Raw genomic sequence first — 16893 nt, forward strand, 5'->3', positions numbered from 1 at the left:
ACATTATGATATCTTCCTTTTCTAAAGCGAGGATTACTAAGGTTAGCACGGATTGGAGCACCTTCAGTGACCATAACCCCCTAACCATGGAAATATCTTGTAATATTGAAGGGGGTAAAACTAAACCAGGGGACACTAGCCTGCAGCCAACAGATCGGGGAGAAGACTCAGGTGGGCAAAAATAAATCCCCAGGAATTTTATAAAACCTTAATTCAAAAGGGTAGCAAAAAAGTTGAGGAGTGTTTGGACTTCCAAATTGAAGGACCCACTTTAGTGGCAGTGTTCAGGACCCTGACAGAACTGGCCGACAAACTATTGAAAACTAGGGGGCCAAGAAAAGGCAATGATCAACCAAGATGGTTTGATGCTAGTTGTTCAAAAGCATTGAGGAACCTAAAACTGTCCTTAAAAACTAAACCGAGGGACAAGGCTGAAGTGGCCAAACTCAGGCAAACCTATAAATCGAAGGTGAAAGCAAGAAAGATCACCCTACAAACAGAAGTCTGGGCAGACCTGCGAGAGGCAGGTGAAAATAGGGATTTTACTGAGTTCTGGAGGATAGTAAATAGACCATGCTTTCAAGATCACACTGCCCCGGTGATAAGTACAAACATCCTCCCGGAACAATGGGTTGCTCATTTTAAGGGCCTTTATAGCTACCCTAATGCAGAAGTCAATGAAGGGGCCTGGGAGGGTACCCGGAACTCTGAATCATACCTCTCATTAGAAGAGATAGTAGTAGCAATTAAGGGGCTAACCCCAAATAAAGCACCGGGGCCTGATGGTACTCCACCAGATCTATACAGGAGTAATATAGATCTCTAAGCCCAGATTCTAACAAGGGTTTTGAACGCAGCCATTTGTTCTGGTCTACCACGCTCTTGGTCCACCGCACTGATCGTTCCGATATTTAAGAAAGGGAGCAAGGACGACCCAAAATGCTACAGACCGATTTCATTAATTGACGTGTCTGCTAAAATACTTGGCCGTGTAATTCTGAATCGGCTGATGGATTGGACAGAAGAACACCGTACCTTGGTGGACGTTCAGTACGGGTTCAGAGCTGGTAAGTCGACCAGTGATCAGTGCCTAAACTTATACCTGTTAACTGCTAAGTATACTAAAGCTAGCAATGGTACGATTTACATGGGTTTTATGGATCTAGCGGCAGCCTTCGACAATGTAAATAGGTCAAAACTGTGGGCAATGATGCTTAATATGGGCATTGAGGCGGGGCTAATAAATATTTTAAAGGAGCTACACTGGAATACGACGGCTGTGGTCCGCTATAATTAGGAAGGGGAATGTACAGAACAATTTCCATGCACAAAAGGAGTAAGGCAGGGGTGCATCCTTGCCCCCTTCCTGTTCTCACTTTATATTAACGCCCTGGAAAGTGCACTAATTGCCCTAGCGGTGGATTGCCCCAGAATAGGATCTCGTCAAATCCCTGTACTATTGTACGTGGACGACGCGGTCCTGCTCGCCCGGACACCAAGGAGCTTACAAAAATTGGTGGACGGATTTGCTCAGTTTATGGCCAGTCTAGATCTGTGCGTAAATTTGAAGAAATCATTCGTCATGATGGCCGAGAAAAATCCCTCAAAAAAGTTTGTATACAAAATAGGGACATATACGCTGGAATCAGTGGACACCTTTCCGTACCTGGGCCTTTTGATGGATGGTAAACTCGAATTTAATCCTCTTGTGATGGAGCATTGCACAAAGCTAGTTTCCTCGAGTGGTGCAATATTAAGTTTTGCAAGTAGGTTAGGACGATGGTGCCCCGAACAAATTATGACCATGTATTCCTCAATTAGTGTAGCAAAAGCCCTATATGGAGCAGAAGTGTGGGGTTTCAGGGATCCTAAAAAAACTACAACTGGCAGAAGACACATTTTTCCCCAGAGTATTGAAAGTCCCACACTCCATCCCTGCTGAAATAGTGCACACGGAACTAGGGACCCAATACATCTCAGACCATGTCAAGATGAGGCCAATTATGGCATGGATAAGAATATGGTCCAATCCAGAGGCAGCACTGACTAGGGAGATTATTCTGGATTGCCTGCATAGAGAGAATTGATTAAAAATCCCGTGGCTAAAATATGTTAAGAACGCTCTAGAAAGTATAGATGAGCACCTACTCTTTAATGACCCTGTACCGAATTCTGCTGGATGTAAAGCAAGGGTCAAAATGCTGCTTGAAGAGAAATTTAAAACTGCAAGACGTGATGCTGATATGTTGAAAGGATCGATTGCAGCTCATTGTCGAGTCAGCAACGGGGAGGGTATGGAAGCTTATCAGTTCCTGATATACAACCAATATGATAGATTTTTATTATGTCGTTTTAGGCTCAATCTGTTACCCAATATTTTAGCGTATCCCTCAGTCACTGTTTAGAGTACTTGAATGTTACAGAGAAATGCTGAAACTCTCTCATTAAATATATTGCAGCACTGCTGAGAGTTGCAGGTAATCTCCCATTCAAATTAAAGAAGACCATGTACTCAGTACCAGACAGTGCCTGCCCATTCAAGCAATGTTCATACTAATATGCAAATGCTTCATCGCCTTCCAGAAATTGCATGTTTCTACCCTGCCACTAATGTACATTGCCCCATGCATTGCACCCTGCCATCTAACGTCATACGTTATTGAGGATCTACTCTTTGATACTCGCAGTACATACAGCTGTCACAGGTCATAGTCAGAGGTGACTCGTCCTTTTCCAGATATGCATCAGGTGTGATCTGAAACGTGCCCACTGTTGGTTTGTGTAATTATGGTATGAAACGTGTAACTAATCCTCTGTGCATCTAAATGTCAAAATGGCCATGTGGTTTGTGTGCACAGCAGCTAGCTTGTTGTGTCACTCTGTGAGTGTACCACGCAAGGGCCAGGCCTATTAGCTTTGACAATGCATGTTATTTGTGGCTTAAAGCGGGCACTCCAGCTGCCTGTTAAAGAAAATGTAAATGAGCTTCTTTTTGTTATGAACAAATGTGACCTTACTAAACCTGTCATGTGCACTGTGCTATAAAATTAGGAAGATCGATGGTTAATTACCCACGTCATCCTTATCATTGCCTCATGTCAATGGCTCTCTAAAAAAAACAATCAGCTTCCAAAGAAAACTGGGCGCCGCCCACTTCACCACAGAAGGGCTTAAGGTCGCTGGGTGTGTTTACTTTATGTCGCCACCGGGAAGATCTGCCGCTTTATTAACTTCCACTTTCCACAATGAGCTACTTCTTTTCTGTTACTCTGCCTAGTCCATATCACCCTGACTAGCGACCATTGAAGCGAGATTTTCTGATCAGATTTTTGTAACAGAGTCCCGCTGTTTTGTCTTTTTTCCTGTTTTATATTTATATATATATATTAAATTTGTCTTCTTATTTATTCAGCGTGCAGTCTGCGGCTGTCCGCATCATTCTGGTGCTCGGTGCTGAGGGTCACCGCCTGGGTGTGTAACCCCTCACCCCACCATGCCCAGCTGCCACACGGACTGCCTGGAGCGGCCCCTCTCCCGGGCCTTCGGCCGGCTGGGCGCACTGATCGCCAGGCATCCCTGGTGGTTCCTGCTGGTGCCCGTGGTGCTGGCTGCAGGGCTGGGAGCCGGGTTCTACTTCTTGCCCCAGAGGCTGTCCAATGACATCGAGGAGCAGTTCACTCCCGTCGGGGGGCCCGCCAAGAGCGAGAGGGCTGTCATCATAGACCACTTCCCCACCAACGACTCTGGGCTCTTCTCGGCACAGAGGCTGTACACCGAGGGCACTTACGCCTCCCTCATTGCGGTGACCAGAGACAACAATAACATCCTGACCCCTGCCGCCTTCGATGAGCTGCTGAGGCTGGACCGGGTGGTGAGAGCTGTGCGTGCGACCAGCATGAACCTGACCTTCGAGCAGCTCTGTGCCCGCAGCGGGGACTCCTGCGTGCCCCCCAACCCGCTGCTGCAAGAGGTGCAGGGCAATCCCGCTGCCATCCAGAGCCTCAACATCACCTTCCCCATGTTCCGAGGAGCATCGGCTCCTGGGCCGCAGTTCCTGGGGGCGGCGCTAGGCGGCGTAGAGCTGAAGCCCCAGTCTGACCTGGTGGAGCGGGCCAGGGCCCTCCGGCTGGTGTACAGCCTGCGGGAGGACGCGCCCGGGGACCGGGAGCAGAGCCGCGAGTGGCTGCAGAGCTTTCTCAGTACCGTCCCGGGCGAGCTGAAGACCTTCCAGTTCAAACACATCGAGGTGAGGAGCGTACATTTAGTCCTGTATCCCAAACGCGTGCTTGTGAATACAGATGCGATCCATTGTGGTATTCTACAGTGCAGAATAATGATGCTTTTTTTGTCGCCGCTATCTGATTGTACAAGTATTGATGACATTGTCTGATTCATGAATGTTTGCAAGCCATGTATGAGTTGTAGGTCTGTCACAAAGTCTATAAAGTAAAATAACACACTGTTTGAAAAGCATACACGATTTAAAAGACTGCGTCAAGTTGGGTAATTTTCAAATCACCTGTCAGTCACCCACGCTCACTCGAGTAAGGAAGGGACGACATATCTATAAGTTAAGCGCCGACAGTCCAGTAAGAGCGCTCACTTTACAGTGCGCATCGCTGCATATAACCAGTACTCCTTATCGTCTAACCAACTTTACAACACAGCGTGTCACAACACAAGCATACGCTCGCATGGACGATATTTTCATATTCTCATATAGTTACAGTACAGTAGTATTAAATCAGATTTCCTAAATCCGGGCTGAGTTGTTATGGAGACGTTTGATCACATCGCTGTCGCTCAGAACGACACTGAGAAAGGCTATTTTCAAGCAGCGATTCAAACCACACATCTGCAGTTTCAACGCGTTGTAAATCACAGGCGGCACCATTAACTAATCTAACAGTACTGCGCCCAAATGTTAGATTCGCCAATATTTCTTTGAAGAAAGCATCGCGTTTCTGAACGCGACTGAAAACTATGATCTTAAAAAGGGTCACTATTTACTATAATAAAAGGTTCAAATCTCGAGCGCTTTATTTTCCTTTTCAAGCCACAGTTAAGAACAACGATCCGCAAATCATTGTGGAGTGGTAATGTGTTCTGTTGGATAATATATAGCGCTTCTTTCGCGCTATACACAAAAGAAAATGTCGGGGCAGTTGTATATAGCGCAAACTCTACCCGAAGGTAGTGGAACGCTTTACATGAGCACCAGTTATTTTACACAAGGACACCTTCATTTTTCGGTAGGCAGAAGGAGGCCAGAATCACAGGATGTTGAGCCTTAGACCGAGACTCGAACATGGGTCCTCAGCTCCACAGTCGGCAACTCTGGCCGTTAGGCCAGACACTCTCAACCGTCCTATAAACATTTGCACTTATTCAATAGAACTGCATCTTGAGAATAGAGCCCATTGTTCCAAAGATCCTGCAAATAGTTCATGTATTTATATTAGAAATTAAACTGCAAAATAGGGGCTCTGCAGACTGCACATTTGGGAAGAATCCATCGTGCGGTATATGATTCCAAGACTTGCACTTGTTATATGAGCTACTCACCAAGGTCATTTAAAATCTCTTCGGATAAAAATCAAATATCACCATCATTTCAAAATTGCCTTGCACTATATGATTGTTTTATCTTTCTATTTTCAAGGAACACAGAGTCTGATATATCATCCGGGTTCATCAGGTTTGTGTCTATGGGAAAAGCGAAGATACAGAAGGGCCAACATATTTGGCATGGATTTAGATGTTTTTAAAGTCCCCGCGCATGAGTCAAATGTTGCAGATTGAAAGACACCTGCGTACCAATAGATGTGTCGCAGCTGAAGTCGCCACGTTATTTTACGTCACGTTCCAGTATCGACGAGAAGGCCTCATCTGGACCAACAATAATCCGATCGTAAATGAACAGCGAACAGGGGCACATATAATTTTACACATTTGCTTTCAAACGCCCTCACTTTTGTCTGCAGTGCACATTGCCAGCAACACTTTCTTTAAGGGTCTAACCAACACGTCATCTGAAGGTTTGCCACTTGACTTCAATCACTAACTCATCAGACATATTTTGAAACGATTACTGGCTAGACCAGAATGCCGCTAGACACTAGCCTTCACCGATCTGGCCAGTATTTATTGATATGTTAGCCTCTCCCCAATCTGTCCATGTTCATATTGTGCTCATGAGCATGAAATAAGTATTTTATATGTTTTAAACCTCCCCCTTTTTCCAATCACTGCATAAAATAAAATCATAAAAGATTGAGGTGCATTGGCAGAGCAGCAGTGGGGCTTACAGACCCAGCTCTCAAGCTATGCTCCACCTAAGTGGCTATGTCCTTGCTTATAAAACTATCTTAAATTAATAAAAGAAAGAATGAATAAATATCCCTAGAAACAGTAGCGTTTTTTGTGGTACATTGTCAATTCATAGACTCACAACACTCACAGTTACAAACTCATCGAGTTGAATTAGTAGACAGGTACAGTTGAACTGAGTACCATCTTAATAACACATAGCTCATCAACGTGCACCAAAAATAAATTAGATATTACATTGAGCTTAAATCTGTATTCAATGCTACAAAAATTCCTATTCATGTTATGAATCATTTAAAAATATACAAAAAACTGGGAACATTTTACTCAAGTTTCGCAAACCTTGTAGAACATTTTTTAAACATTCGGAAGATTTAAAAAATAATATTTTTTCTACCTGGTAAGGGGATTTAGAGTGTTAACCACTCCCTGCTAACATCTGCCCGTGAGGCTTGGGTTAAATGTATCGTCACAATCTGAACATTTCATCTTCGAAGGTTTGTAAACTTAGTAGTATTAAATGAGGCAAAAGTAACATTTGTTCGGTATAGTTCATAGAAATGTAAAAAAAAAAATCAGCTAATAAGTACTATATTAAAACAAACAATGATCATGTTTGTATTGATACATCATGCGGATAACGCTGGGTGTACACCCCCATTTTGTTAATATGTAAAAAAAAAAGGGAACTCTGCTTGCACCCAATGAAATTATTTTAAGAACGTATTGAACTGTAACTTAGTATCATAAAAAGAAACCAACAGAAAACATTTTTTATTTTTTTAAATGTATGCCGGGAACAGTTAAGATTCCTTATTGCGTAATTGATAAAAACATTGGAATGTAATGCTCAATAAAACACATACATGCAGGGAGCAGTTTTTATAATTATGAATTCCGAACGTCAAAATGTTTTCCAATTTTATTTTCAAAGTAATATATTAAATTAATTGAAAATGTAGTTCCAATTCATTTTACTCTGACCTTTATTCGGTGAGAATGCGATTCTCATGTTAAATGTTCCAGTTGATAAATTAGCAATTGATCACATTGACTTCATGGGTTTGTAACTCAATGACTTATAGTCCAAGCAAAAACACAGATCAGTTTATTTGTTAAATGTATTTCTACCCAACAGTGACATACGAATTCTAGGAGTTCAGTTCAGTTTAAATCTTTATCCGACTATCAAAAGAGGTAGCTATAAAAGTACAATCATATTAAATTTAAAAAATAGGTTTAAAAAAGGCAGGTACAATCACAGTTATTAAAATCATTTCCTTTTTAAAACTATACCAAGACACATTCTCATGTTAATAGGATCCATAAATAGACATGACATTATTATTGCTTAAAGGAAAATCAACGACGGAATTAATAAAATCAATTCAATTGTTTTATTCTTTAGTCGGATCATTTTTCTCACATTAATTGATTTCAAAATGAACAGGGCAATGTTGTAACATATCAGGGGGTCAACAAGTGTCACCAGAAATTTCATTGCTACTTTATGTGACCTAATGTTATGGGTGACAAACAATGGTTTGAGATAAAAACGCCTAAAATTCTGATAAAAGTTACAAAACAACAAAAAGTGCAATGTGCTCTGTTTACTTTTGTTATCGCACGGACATGGTACCTCATCAGATGGATAGGTCCTCATTTTTGGAAATACTACAAGGGAATGAACAATGCCACATCTCAATCTTAGTAGCGCAAAACTGTGCCAGGCATAGGTCACATATGCCAACTATTTATTGACTATGAGTTAAAACTTGAAATATATTTGCTAGCTGGACAACTTTTAGGCATTTGTTTTAACAGTTTTTCAGATTTCGCATAAACTTGCGAGTGCCAACTCCCCCCATTCCGGAATGCAATTCCTTCTTTTGGACCAATACTCTATTTATTCAAGAGTTTACATTTTTCCACCGCCTTTACCCTAAAACAAGCGTGAAAAATCACCTTATGTTTAGCACCAGATCTCCTGTTTTAAATGTTGCGCATAATAAGCTGGTCGGTATAAACACCAATTGGTTCTGTAGGGTCTTTGATTCCAATCAGTTTAGTTCCTTATTTAATTCGGTCTTGCCTCCTCTTTGGCTAGTTTTCTACAAAAATCAATTTATACAAATTGTTGTATGTAACAAATCATTGACAGCCGAGACGGTTAGAGAATCAGGAGGTATGTTAACATTCATATACCATGAGTGCTTACACCAGCCCAAAGAGCCATTGGTTTCAGATATACACTGAGTGAACAAGCAACAATGAGTACAAAAAACACAATGGGTGCAGAGTGTCACAAATATAACATTTCAATAAAAATTCAATGGTGGTGTCCGGAAGTTTGTTCAAAGAGATTCAAGCCTATGTCCTTATTGCTAGGATGTGGGGAATGCTTGATCACAATACGGAAGTGGCAGGACATCCAGGAGGTCTCTTGGCGGTCCTCACATCCTCCTGCCACTGGTACTTTCCAGATTGTGTTGTGGACAGTGTTTCAACGAGGAACAAGGAGTAGGAATAAGCTGTTGAGGGTCACCTGGTAAGATACAACCACCACCACTGTAGCACCCTCCAGCCACTGAGGATAGGGATCTTTCCCATCCCCACCTGTTTCCAACATTTTGAACTGGAACTGGACGCGCTTGGAGATCCTACCATCCGCCCTCCACCAGTACTTTGGGGATCTTCTCTTCAAGGTGGCACATAGCAGTGCATTGTGCACACACACCATGCAAAGTTCACCAAGTGCATTGCACTTGGGCCTTTTTGCTGGATTTCCCTGACCACTCTTCCTACTCAAAGTAGCACTTGCACCAGAACTGTGTGCCTTTTTCCCTCAAAGTAACCAGAGATAACCAGTGCTCCAGCAATCCTTGTCCCACTTTATGCACTCCGTGGCCTGTAAGTCACCTGTATGTCTGGTGCATTTTCATGCCTGCCAACTCAGACCGTGCCACCCTGTGACACACAATATCGTCACTCATAACACGGGTCTCCTGGTGAGGAGCCGATATCACACGGTGGCAGCGAACACAAGCTGAAAACCATTGTAAATAGTGGTTTTCCAGCTCGTTTTCCGAGGCTTTGAACTGCTAACATCTATTAAGAGGTCGGACAGCACCCAAGGGCATGGGCACTAGCCTCAACAAGCTTTTTTCTCTTTTTTAGTTGGGATGAGGGGTTTTGGGGGCAGTGAGGGGTTCAAAAGGGCCTCACAGGTACTTCTCAGCATGAGGCTCCTCCCCCTTCAAGGCCCCACCCCCTTCCTCACACAGTGAGATTGTTCTTCAAGTTAGCAGGTATGCATTTTAGTATTCTTAAAACTATTCGCTGTGAGATTGGCGCCTGGGGAATGTGCCTGTGTGATCCTTGACACTATGTTCTATGCGAAGTCTGCCCATATGCACCCAGAGTACAGTGTTATATAAAATAGTTCTGGAACATGGTGGGTGTAAGAAGCTCTCCACAAAGTTTTCAAGCTCTCTATTTGGCTCAAATTCCGACTGCCATTTTGAAAGGAATTAGTCTAGTTTCTTAATATGTCAGCAGTGATTTTAAGGGGCGGATACTCCGGTATTGGGTACCTGCTCTTCTTAAACTTGAAAGGGGGTGTTCCAGCATTTCTCAAAACGAGTACAAAGCATTTAGCAGGAGAGTACTGGCACTCCTCAGTCGAAAACAGGTACTCTGGACACTGAGTATCTGTACCTCTGCATTTTCACTTACAGCACAGTGGGCCAGATTTATCAACAATTGGCGCACCGCACCAAGACAACTTTCTTCACTGCATCAAATGGAGAGAGCAGGAATGCTACATAATTACTAACATATGGCGCATTCCTGTTCTATCTCTCTATGCTGGCACACTTGTGGATTCCAAGCGCCAACACAGGCAACCTCCCGCCATGGTGCAAGGGCGCTTGCTTTACAGGTAGGATTGTTTTTTTACAGGAACAAGCGTCAGAGAAAGAGGATATAACCAGGAGAAATAAACATAATTCTCCTTGCTATGTCTTTGTTGGAAAGATGTACCATTTTAATACATTTATAGGTTTACTAGTCTTAGTAAATCTGGGAATGAGGTAAAAACTATGGATTGATAGGTGGGAACACCATTCTTCATCAATGGAACTCCTTACCAATGTAGAGTAATGCAAGGCAGCGACTTGTGCTACATTGCATTACTACAGATTTACTATGCCATCTAGAGCCATGTAAAGTTACTCTGCGTGGCAGAGTAAATCTGAGTTAAGGGTTTGTGATGTCTTGGGTTGCCTTGATTGATGCAACGGGTACTCAAGCCCTTGATAAAACTGGGCCTCTGTATCAGGGACCACAGGAGTATTTAAACAGGTGGTGCTCACATCGGCACAGCTGGCGCACCACTGGTGCACTTAAGGCACACCTAAGAGAAGGGGCACTTAAGAGAAGCCCATCTGCACCTGTCTGCACCTGAATGGGCCCAGATGTCAGCCACCCACCATGCCAAAATCATTATCTTTCGTCCCAACAGCTGAAGACTTTTAGACAAGTAAGTCATCTTATATCTCGGAAAACTGAAAATAAAGTAGTACAACATGGTTTTAAAAACTCAAAAACATTTGACTGTATATTCCTTAAGCACTACCACAGGGAGCAGAACTCATGAGAAGAAGCTTGGCATAGCTTATTTTAATTAACCCTGGGCAAAGTACTACGCTACGCTCGCGTAATTAGCGAAGTTTGCGCTACTTCGCACTATGCAAATTTCACATTGCACAGTGCAAACAAGCGTAGCGTAGCGGTAATTGTTTGCTTGCTCGCGGTCCTCAATGTCAATTGGCAACCGCGAGCGAACAAAATGACATCCCGGTGAGACTTTTTCCTCGTTCGCGATCAGCAATATCAAGTTGCCGATCACGAGTGTGGAAAAAAAACCTCCCGGCGAGATTCTCAACGCGGGGAGGTCAGGATTCTCATTGCGAGTGGTCGCGTATTCTCACGACTGCTCGCGATGAGACACTACCAGTCCACGTTGAGAAAGCTGCCGCTCGAGTAGAAAACTACTAGAGCGGCAGAAAACGACCGCTTGCACTGTGCAAGATGCACTGATTGCACAGTGCGGACAAGCACCCGGCATTGTGCAATCAGTGCGAACAGGATTTTGCACAGTGCACTACGCAGTTTGCGTAGCTCGCGTAGTACGAAGTGGACTTCGCGTAGCTACGTGTAGCACTAGTACGCGAATTACACCCATGGTTAATTTTAATGCCCAATCTTTAGTGAAACAAAGATAGAGCCGAAGCCAAAAGCGGCAGCGGAGTGGGACTTCCAATGTCCTTATTTTGGGTAAATCACATAAAAGATATTGACGTCCAGGCTGGAGCCTAGAAATGGCTCCAGAACCATTCTCCTGGCTTACTAGCTCCTCAAATGTATATTGGAATTTGATAAGCAATGTATGAGCTGACCTGTTGGTAAACCATTCCTGATTAGCTATAATTGGAGATTCCAATTATTGGACAGAAGAACGTGAGTCTGGGATTACGAATATCACATTTTTGGAGTTTATGACTTTGCTTTGTGATTGGCAATTCCAAACAAGATCTAGCAAACTCTGCACTTTCGGCAATCCTCGTCCCAGCAAGTGATGTTGTGTTGATAGATGACAAGAGCAATACCCGAAGAAACCTCCAGGGCTGAACGTTGAGTGATAGGTACTCTTGTGTGCTCTGTGAGCATGGCCCTTTAGATTGAGGGCCCTCAGGGCCCCGTGGATGCTAGGCACCTAGAAATCTGCATCCATAATGGCAGTTTGCCCTCTGCACTCACAACATATTGCACTAAAAAACTGTTACCTATGTGAGCACCTTTAATGGTGTAACTTATGACTTACACACTCAGCAATTCGTATCTTTCTAGTTATATATCTGCAGTTTCACATAACCCTTATCAAAAGCATTTCCAATAACTCTCAAATAAGGGTTTCCCTCTCACAAGCTTACCCTATGCTTCCTCTAATAACCATAGTTTTTTTGACCTATACCTCTCTTGGCCACACTTCATCACACCACTAATAAACACTAACCTCCCCACAGTCTCCCTGCTAACCCTCAACAAACACCATAACAAGTTTTCTTCCAACAATTTGGCAACACAGCACATACCCATCCTACCATGCTACCTTTGAAACTCTCAATCCGTACACAAAACAGTCATTTACCCAACTGATTTGACTCCTATTTCCCTACACTTCACTTTATTGCTATCACCAAAACATTGATTTCCCAGAAAGGGGCTGTTTTCCTAGTTGCTCTTTTTGTCTATCTTGGTCAACCTCCCATTCCATGTCTGTAAATTGTTGAATACAAGTCTGTCCTAACAATCTCCCATTCTTTTTCACCTACCTCGGGCAAAAGATAACTATCCTCCAATCAGCTCCACTCTTGCCTTCTATACAGTGCTTTGTACCTTCAATCTTGACGCGAAAACACCCTTGGTTTCCATTCTCTTCAATCAACATCTGTCTGACCAATCCCTTTGTAACAAGCACATGCTGTCATTAGAGGGCAAAGCAATGGACTTTATTCTTGTCTCCACTTCATTAATATAATCAAGCCATTTACCACTGACTACTCTCTAATACCCGTTCCGATCAAGATGCTTTCCTTAATTTCTCAACTCTGAGGGGAGGAGTTGTGACCCAGGGACTAGAACTTCTGACCTTGGAATAAGGGGAAACAGAATCAAATCCCAGTCTCAGCTCAACGTCTTGTGATTCTGGACTGGTCTCTTAATCTCCATGTGCAGAAAATAAAGGGAAAATGGGTAACATAGTTTGAGTCAGTTATAAGGCTCTGTAATGCCCATGGGCCGGGTTTGTACTATAAAAACTTCCAAAAAGATGACAATTTACAGGCAGAAAAATCCCATATACACTCCTGAATATATGAACCACATACAGAAAGACCAGACTGATTTTCGGAAAGCCTCTCTTTTGACCTGTTCAATAACACCTTCCTGGCAACACATACCTTATATTATCTATGCCATGTACTGGGCACCTCTTTCCACTGTTCCCTATGTTAAACCCCGCCAACCAGCCAGGGCCCCAGGACATACAATTGCATTGATTTGCAGAGACAAAAGGAATCTTTTTACCAACAATGCACACAAAGAGGCACACAGCACTCTAACCAAAGCAAAAAACTAAATGGGATGCATCTCCTCTCTGAGCCATATCCAAAGAAACCTGCTCACACTATAAAAAGTTTCCTTATCCCAACCCTTCATTACATTTAGTCTACCCTCACTACTATTGAATCTGAACCATACATTTCTTTTATGATCTCCCTCATAACAACACACTCAGTACTCCTCTCCCGCACTCCCATAAACCTTTATAGACTCAGGGGCATATTATCAAGGGATTTATCTCCGCTTTTTTGGCTTTAAAAGCCAAGAGAGTGGAGATAAAATTATCTCCCTATCAGCAACAGGCTGCTAACACGCAAATTCGCATGTTAGCACCCTTTTTCTCTATGCTTCCCCTTGCATCTCTAATGAGATGCAAAGGGGGCGTTCCAGAGAAAAATAATAGGAGAAATGTTGTTAAGCAACATTTCTCCTATTATCAAGGATTTTGCTAACCCTGTTAGTGATAAATAAAGCAGCACTAACAGCGGTTAGCGCTGCTTTTTTTACACCTGGGATTTTCCTGACTTAGCCATGATATACTATGGAAGGTGTATATCATGGCTAAGTTTGTGAGCCCCTATCATCAAGCTAACGCCAAACTTCGAGAGATTATCGTTGGTTTTCCAGCGATAAACTCTCATTTGGCAGTTAGCGCAAGGATTTTATATCACTTCTGAGATAAACCTTGCTAATAGCAAGTTATCTCTGCGATAATTTCCGGCGATGCTTAGCGATAAAAAAATCGTTGCTAAGCCTCGTTAGCAATAAATATCGCTAATTGTTGGTAATATGCCCCTCAGATTTAGCCTTTGGAGTTTTTTCTTGCCTTTTCTTCGTCTTTAACAACCCCTCAACTTACACTCAAACTCTGAATGCTTTCAAATTGTGGCTGTCCTATTTTTGCTAATAGATAGAACGTATAGCCAATGACTCCTATCCTTATAAGTACAGTGGATCAACTTCCCTTGAGAGCCTAATGTTCAATTGGCTCACACACTAGCTTTTCCTTTTTTCCAACCAATTTAACCCTCTATGAACAGGCTTTTGTTAACTGTATTCTGTGGTAACGGCCATCACAAAAAAATGGTGTATACAATTTAAAATAGCCTCCTACTGTTATATTCCTGGGTAAGAACCATGTAGCGAAGCAGCTTATTTCTTTCATTGTACTCACAATAACTTTTCAGCTATGAACTTGTTCACACATTTGCATGCATGGCAATGTTGGATTAGTTTCTCCTAAACTACTTTGTTTCCACATCTAGCTTCGCACAACAATATCACCATGCCTCGAACATCATTTACTATGCTTCTTTACGCTCTATGTACAAATGTAATTCTACCGTCATCCATGGGGTGACAGGGCTATCTACATATCCATAACTTCACTAATCTAAATGTAAATCGCAAGACTGCCTTCTAAAAATAACCTGATAGATTAGTTGAGGAGGCACTTCAGCGGACACCGAGGGCCCCTACATGCTGAGACTTCACCATGCAGCGGTCTGGCATGTCCACTTTGTGACCAAGATGGGCTCCTTCATTCTCTGGGGTTGGCTCGTCCTTAGGGGGCATTTTTGGCTTCACACCTACATACACTCGAGGTACACTCAGGAGTAGGGTTCTGCATAGTAGGAGTATGCCAGTTCACTGCCTTGTTATATGCCTGCATACATACTCTGTTTTAGCACCTTGGTAGAACTCTACCTACTAATTAGACTGTTGGTGCATGTAATCACGTTCATCTGCTTCTGTCTATGATTATTGCAGCACATGTATTCTATACATTGGTTCAATAAGTATACTAAAAATGTACCACTGTGTATTCTGTATATTTCTCTGAGAACAAGAGAGCAGGTGTGGCTGAGGAAAAGTTTCTGATCTGTTTCCACGATCTCTTAGGGGTCAGGGTTGTCATATTCAGTCTTTGCCAGAAACCATTCGATCCCCGATAAGGTTAGGGGGCTTACTGTGGCACTATGAGCTAGCAGGTCTATAGGCCAACATATCTTGCGGTGGTGTCCAGAATCAGTCTAGGCACCAAGCCCTAGTTTATGTTGAACAACAAACGTGTAGATGCTATGGATTAGTTGGAACTACACAACTCTATCTCTGAAACATGTGTAAAGCATTTGGCTTTATTTCTGCTAATTTCTTATTTAATTTTTACACCCAGCTTCCTCCAATTAGATTATCATATATGTAGATTATCAACCGCATTATATAAGTGATGATCTACTTGGAGTGGAGCAGGATGGGAAACAACAGTAGTACATTCCCAATACAACGTGATTTATCATTCACACGTCATCTTTAAATATATTTTGCATTTGTTCTCAAATTCAATTTTCTATTTCCGGAAAGTGAACAAATATTTCTTCAGTTTTATTTATTTCATTTGGTTTCATTGCAATTTTTTTATTGTATTTTATACATTTATTTAGTTGCAATAACAGTTTGAACTGAAGTATAATACTTAGCAACAATGGCAATAAACAAGTGAACAATATAGGGTGGTTGACATATTTATCACTTTTAGCACAATGAATGTTATGCTCCCATATTCTGTTCTTCCTTTACAGTTAAGAGGATGTGAACATCACATCCTCTCACTAAAAGGAATTAATCCTTCTGTTGCTCACACAAGAGGGACTTCCTTTTGGAGCCGTTCATGTGCTTTTGCTTTTACTTTCACTTTGTTCAGTGCTCCACTGAACAGTTCTGCCTCTGAGCACTGATCACAACTAGATAGTTATTTTTGGATAGGGGATAGTCTTTCCTTTCCAGTGATACCTGTTAGGTTCCACCTCAATAGCCCGTACCACTGCAGGAACGTAGTATGGCCCAATCCGCTACTCCTGCCCAACTGCCGCTCAATGGAAAACCTCACACTGAGCAATCAGGTGAACATCGGGAGAGGGTGGGAATAACAAGGAAAGAGACAGGGGAGGGACAACGTCTGACCAGGATAATAGCCTCGACGTCGCTGCACCTAAAGAACAAGGCACAATGTTACTATATGGAAAAAACCAGGCTATGTCCCCAACCCTCGCTTAGCCATAACCATGTCGTTCGCTCTCGTTAATGAACACAATGACTCTCTTACCAGGTATCGGTGCACTGATGGTCCTGTGAAGGTGTCTTCAATGTTGAAGAAGTATAAGGGCCAGCGTTCAGTGTACTAATCCTAAAACCCGTCTCCAATATAGTGAGGGGGAAAAAGTCTACTAAGGACAGAAAAAAAACCCTTCCTCGACTTATTAGAACGTTAAAACCAGGACTCAAAGGGAAGAAGGGAAAACAAGAAAGAACAGGACCGTTGTATCTGCACTCCGTGGAGAGAACGCCAACTACACCCAAAACCAGCACAACGATGCC

At 42.6% G+C, this 16893-nt stretch overlaps 1 protein-coding gene across 1 annotated transcript in view; it reads left to right on the forward strand.

The window, feature by feature from the left end:
* Positions 1-3150: 3150 nt before the first annotated feature.
* LOC144784538 (patched domain-containing protein 3-like) overlaps positions 3151-16893 on the forward strand; it is a 40751-nt gene continuing 27008 nt past the window's right edge. Inside the window, exon 1 of the mRNA XM_078663401.1 lies at positions 3151-4246. Coding sequence (XP_078519527.1) covers positions 3494-4246 — 753 coding nt within the window. The 5' untranslated portion in view covers positions 3151-3493. The remainder of the gene's footprint in view (positions 4247-16893) is intronic.

This window comes from Lissotriton helveticus, chromosome 10 (genome assembly GCF_964261635.1).
Source record: "Lissotriton helveticus chromosome 10, aLisHel1.1, whole genome shotgun sequence".
Taxonomy (NCBI): Eukaryota; Metazoa; Chordata; class Amphibia; order Caudata; family Salamandridae; genus Lissotriton; species Lissotriton helveticus.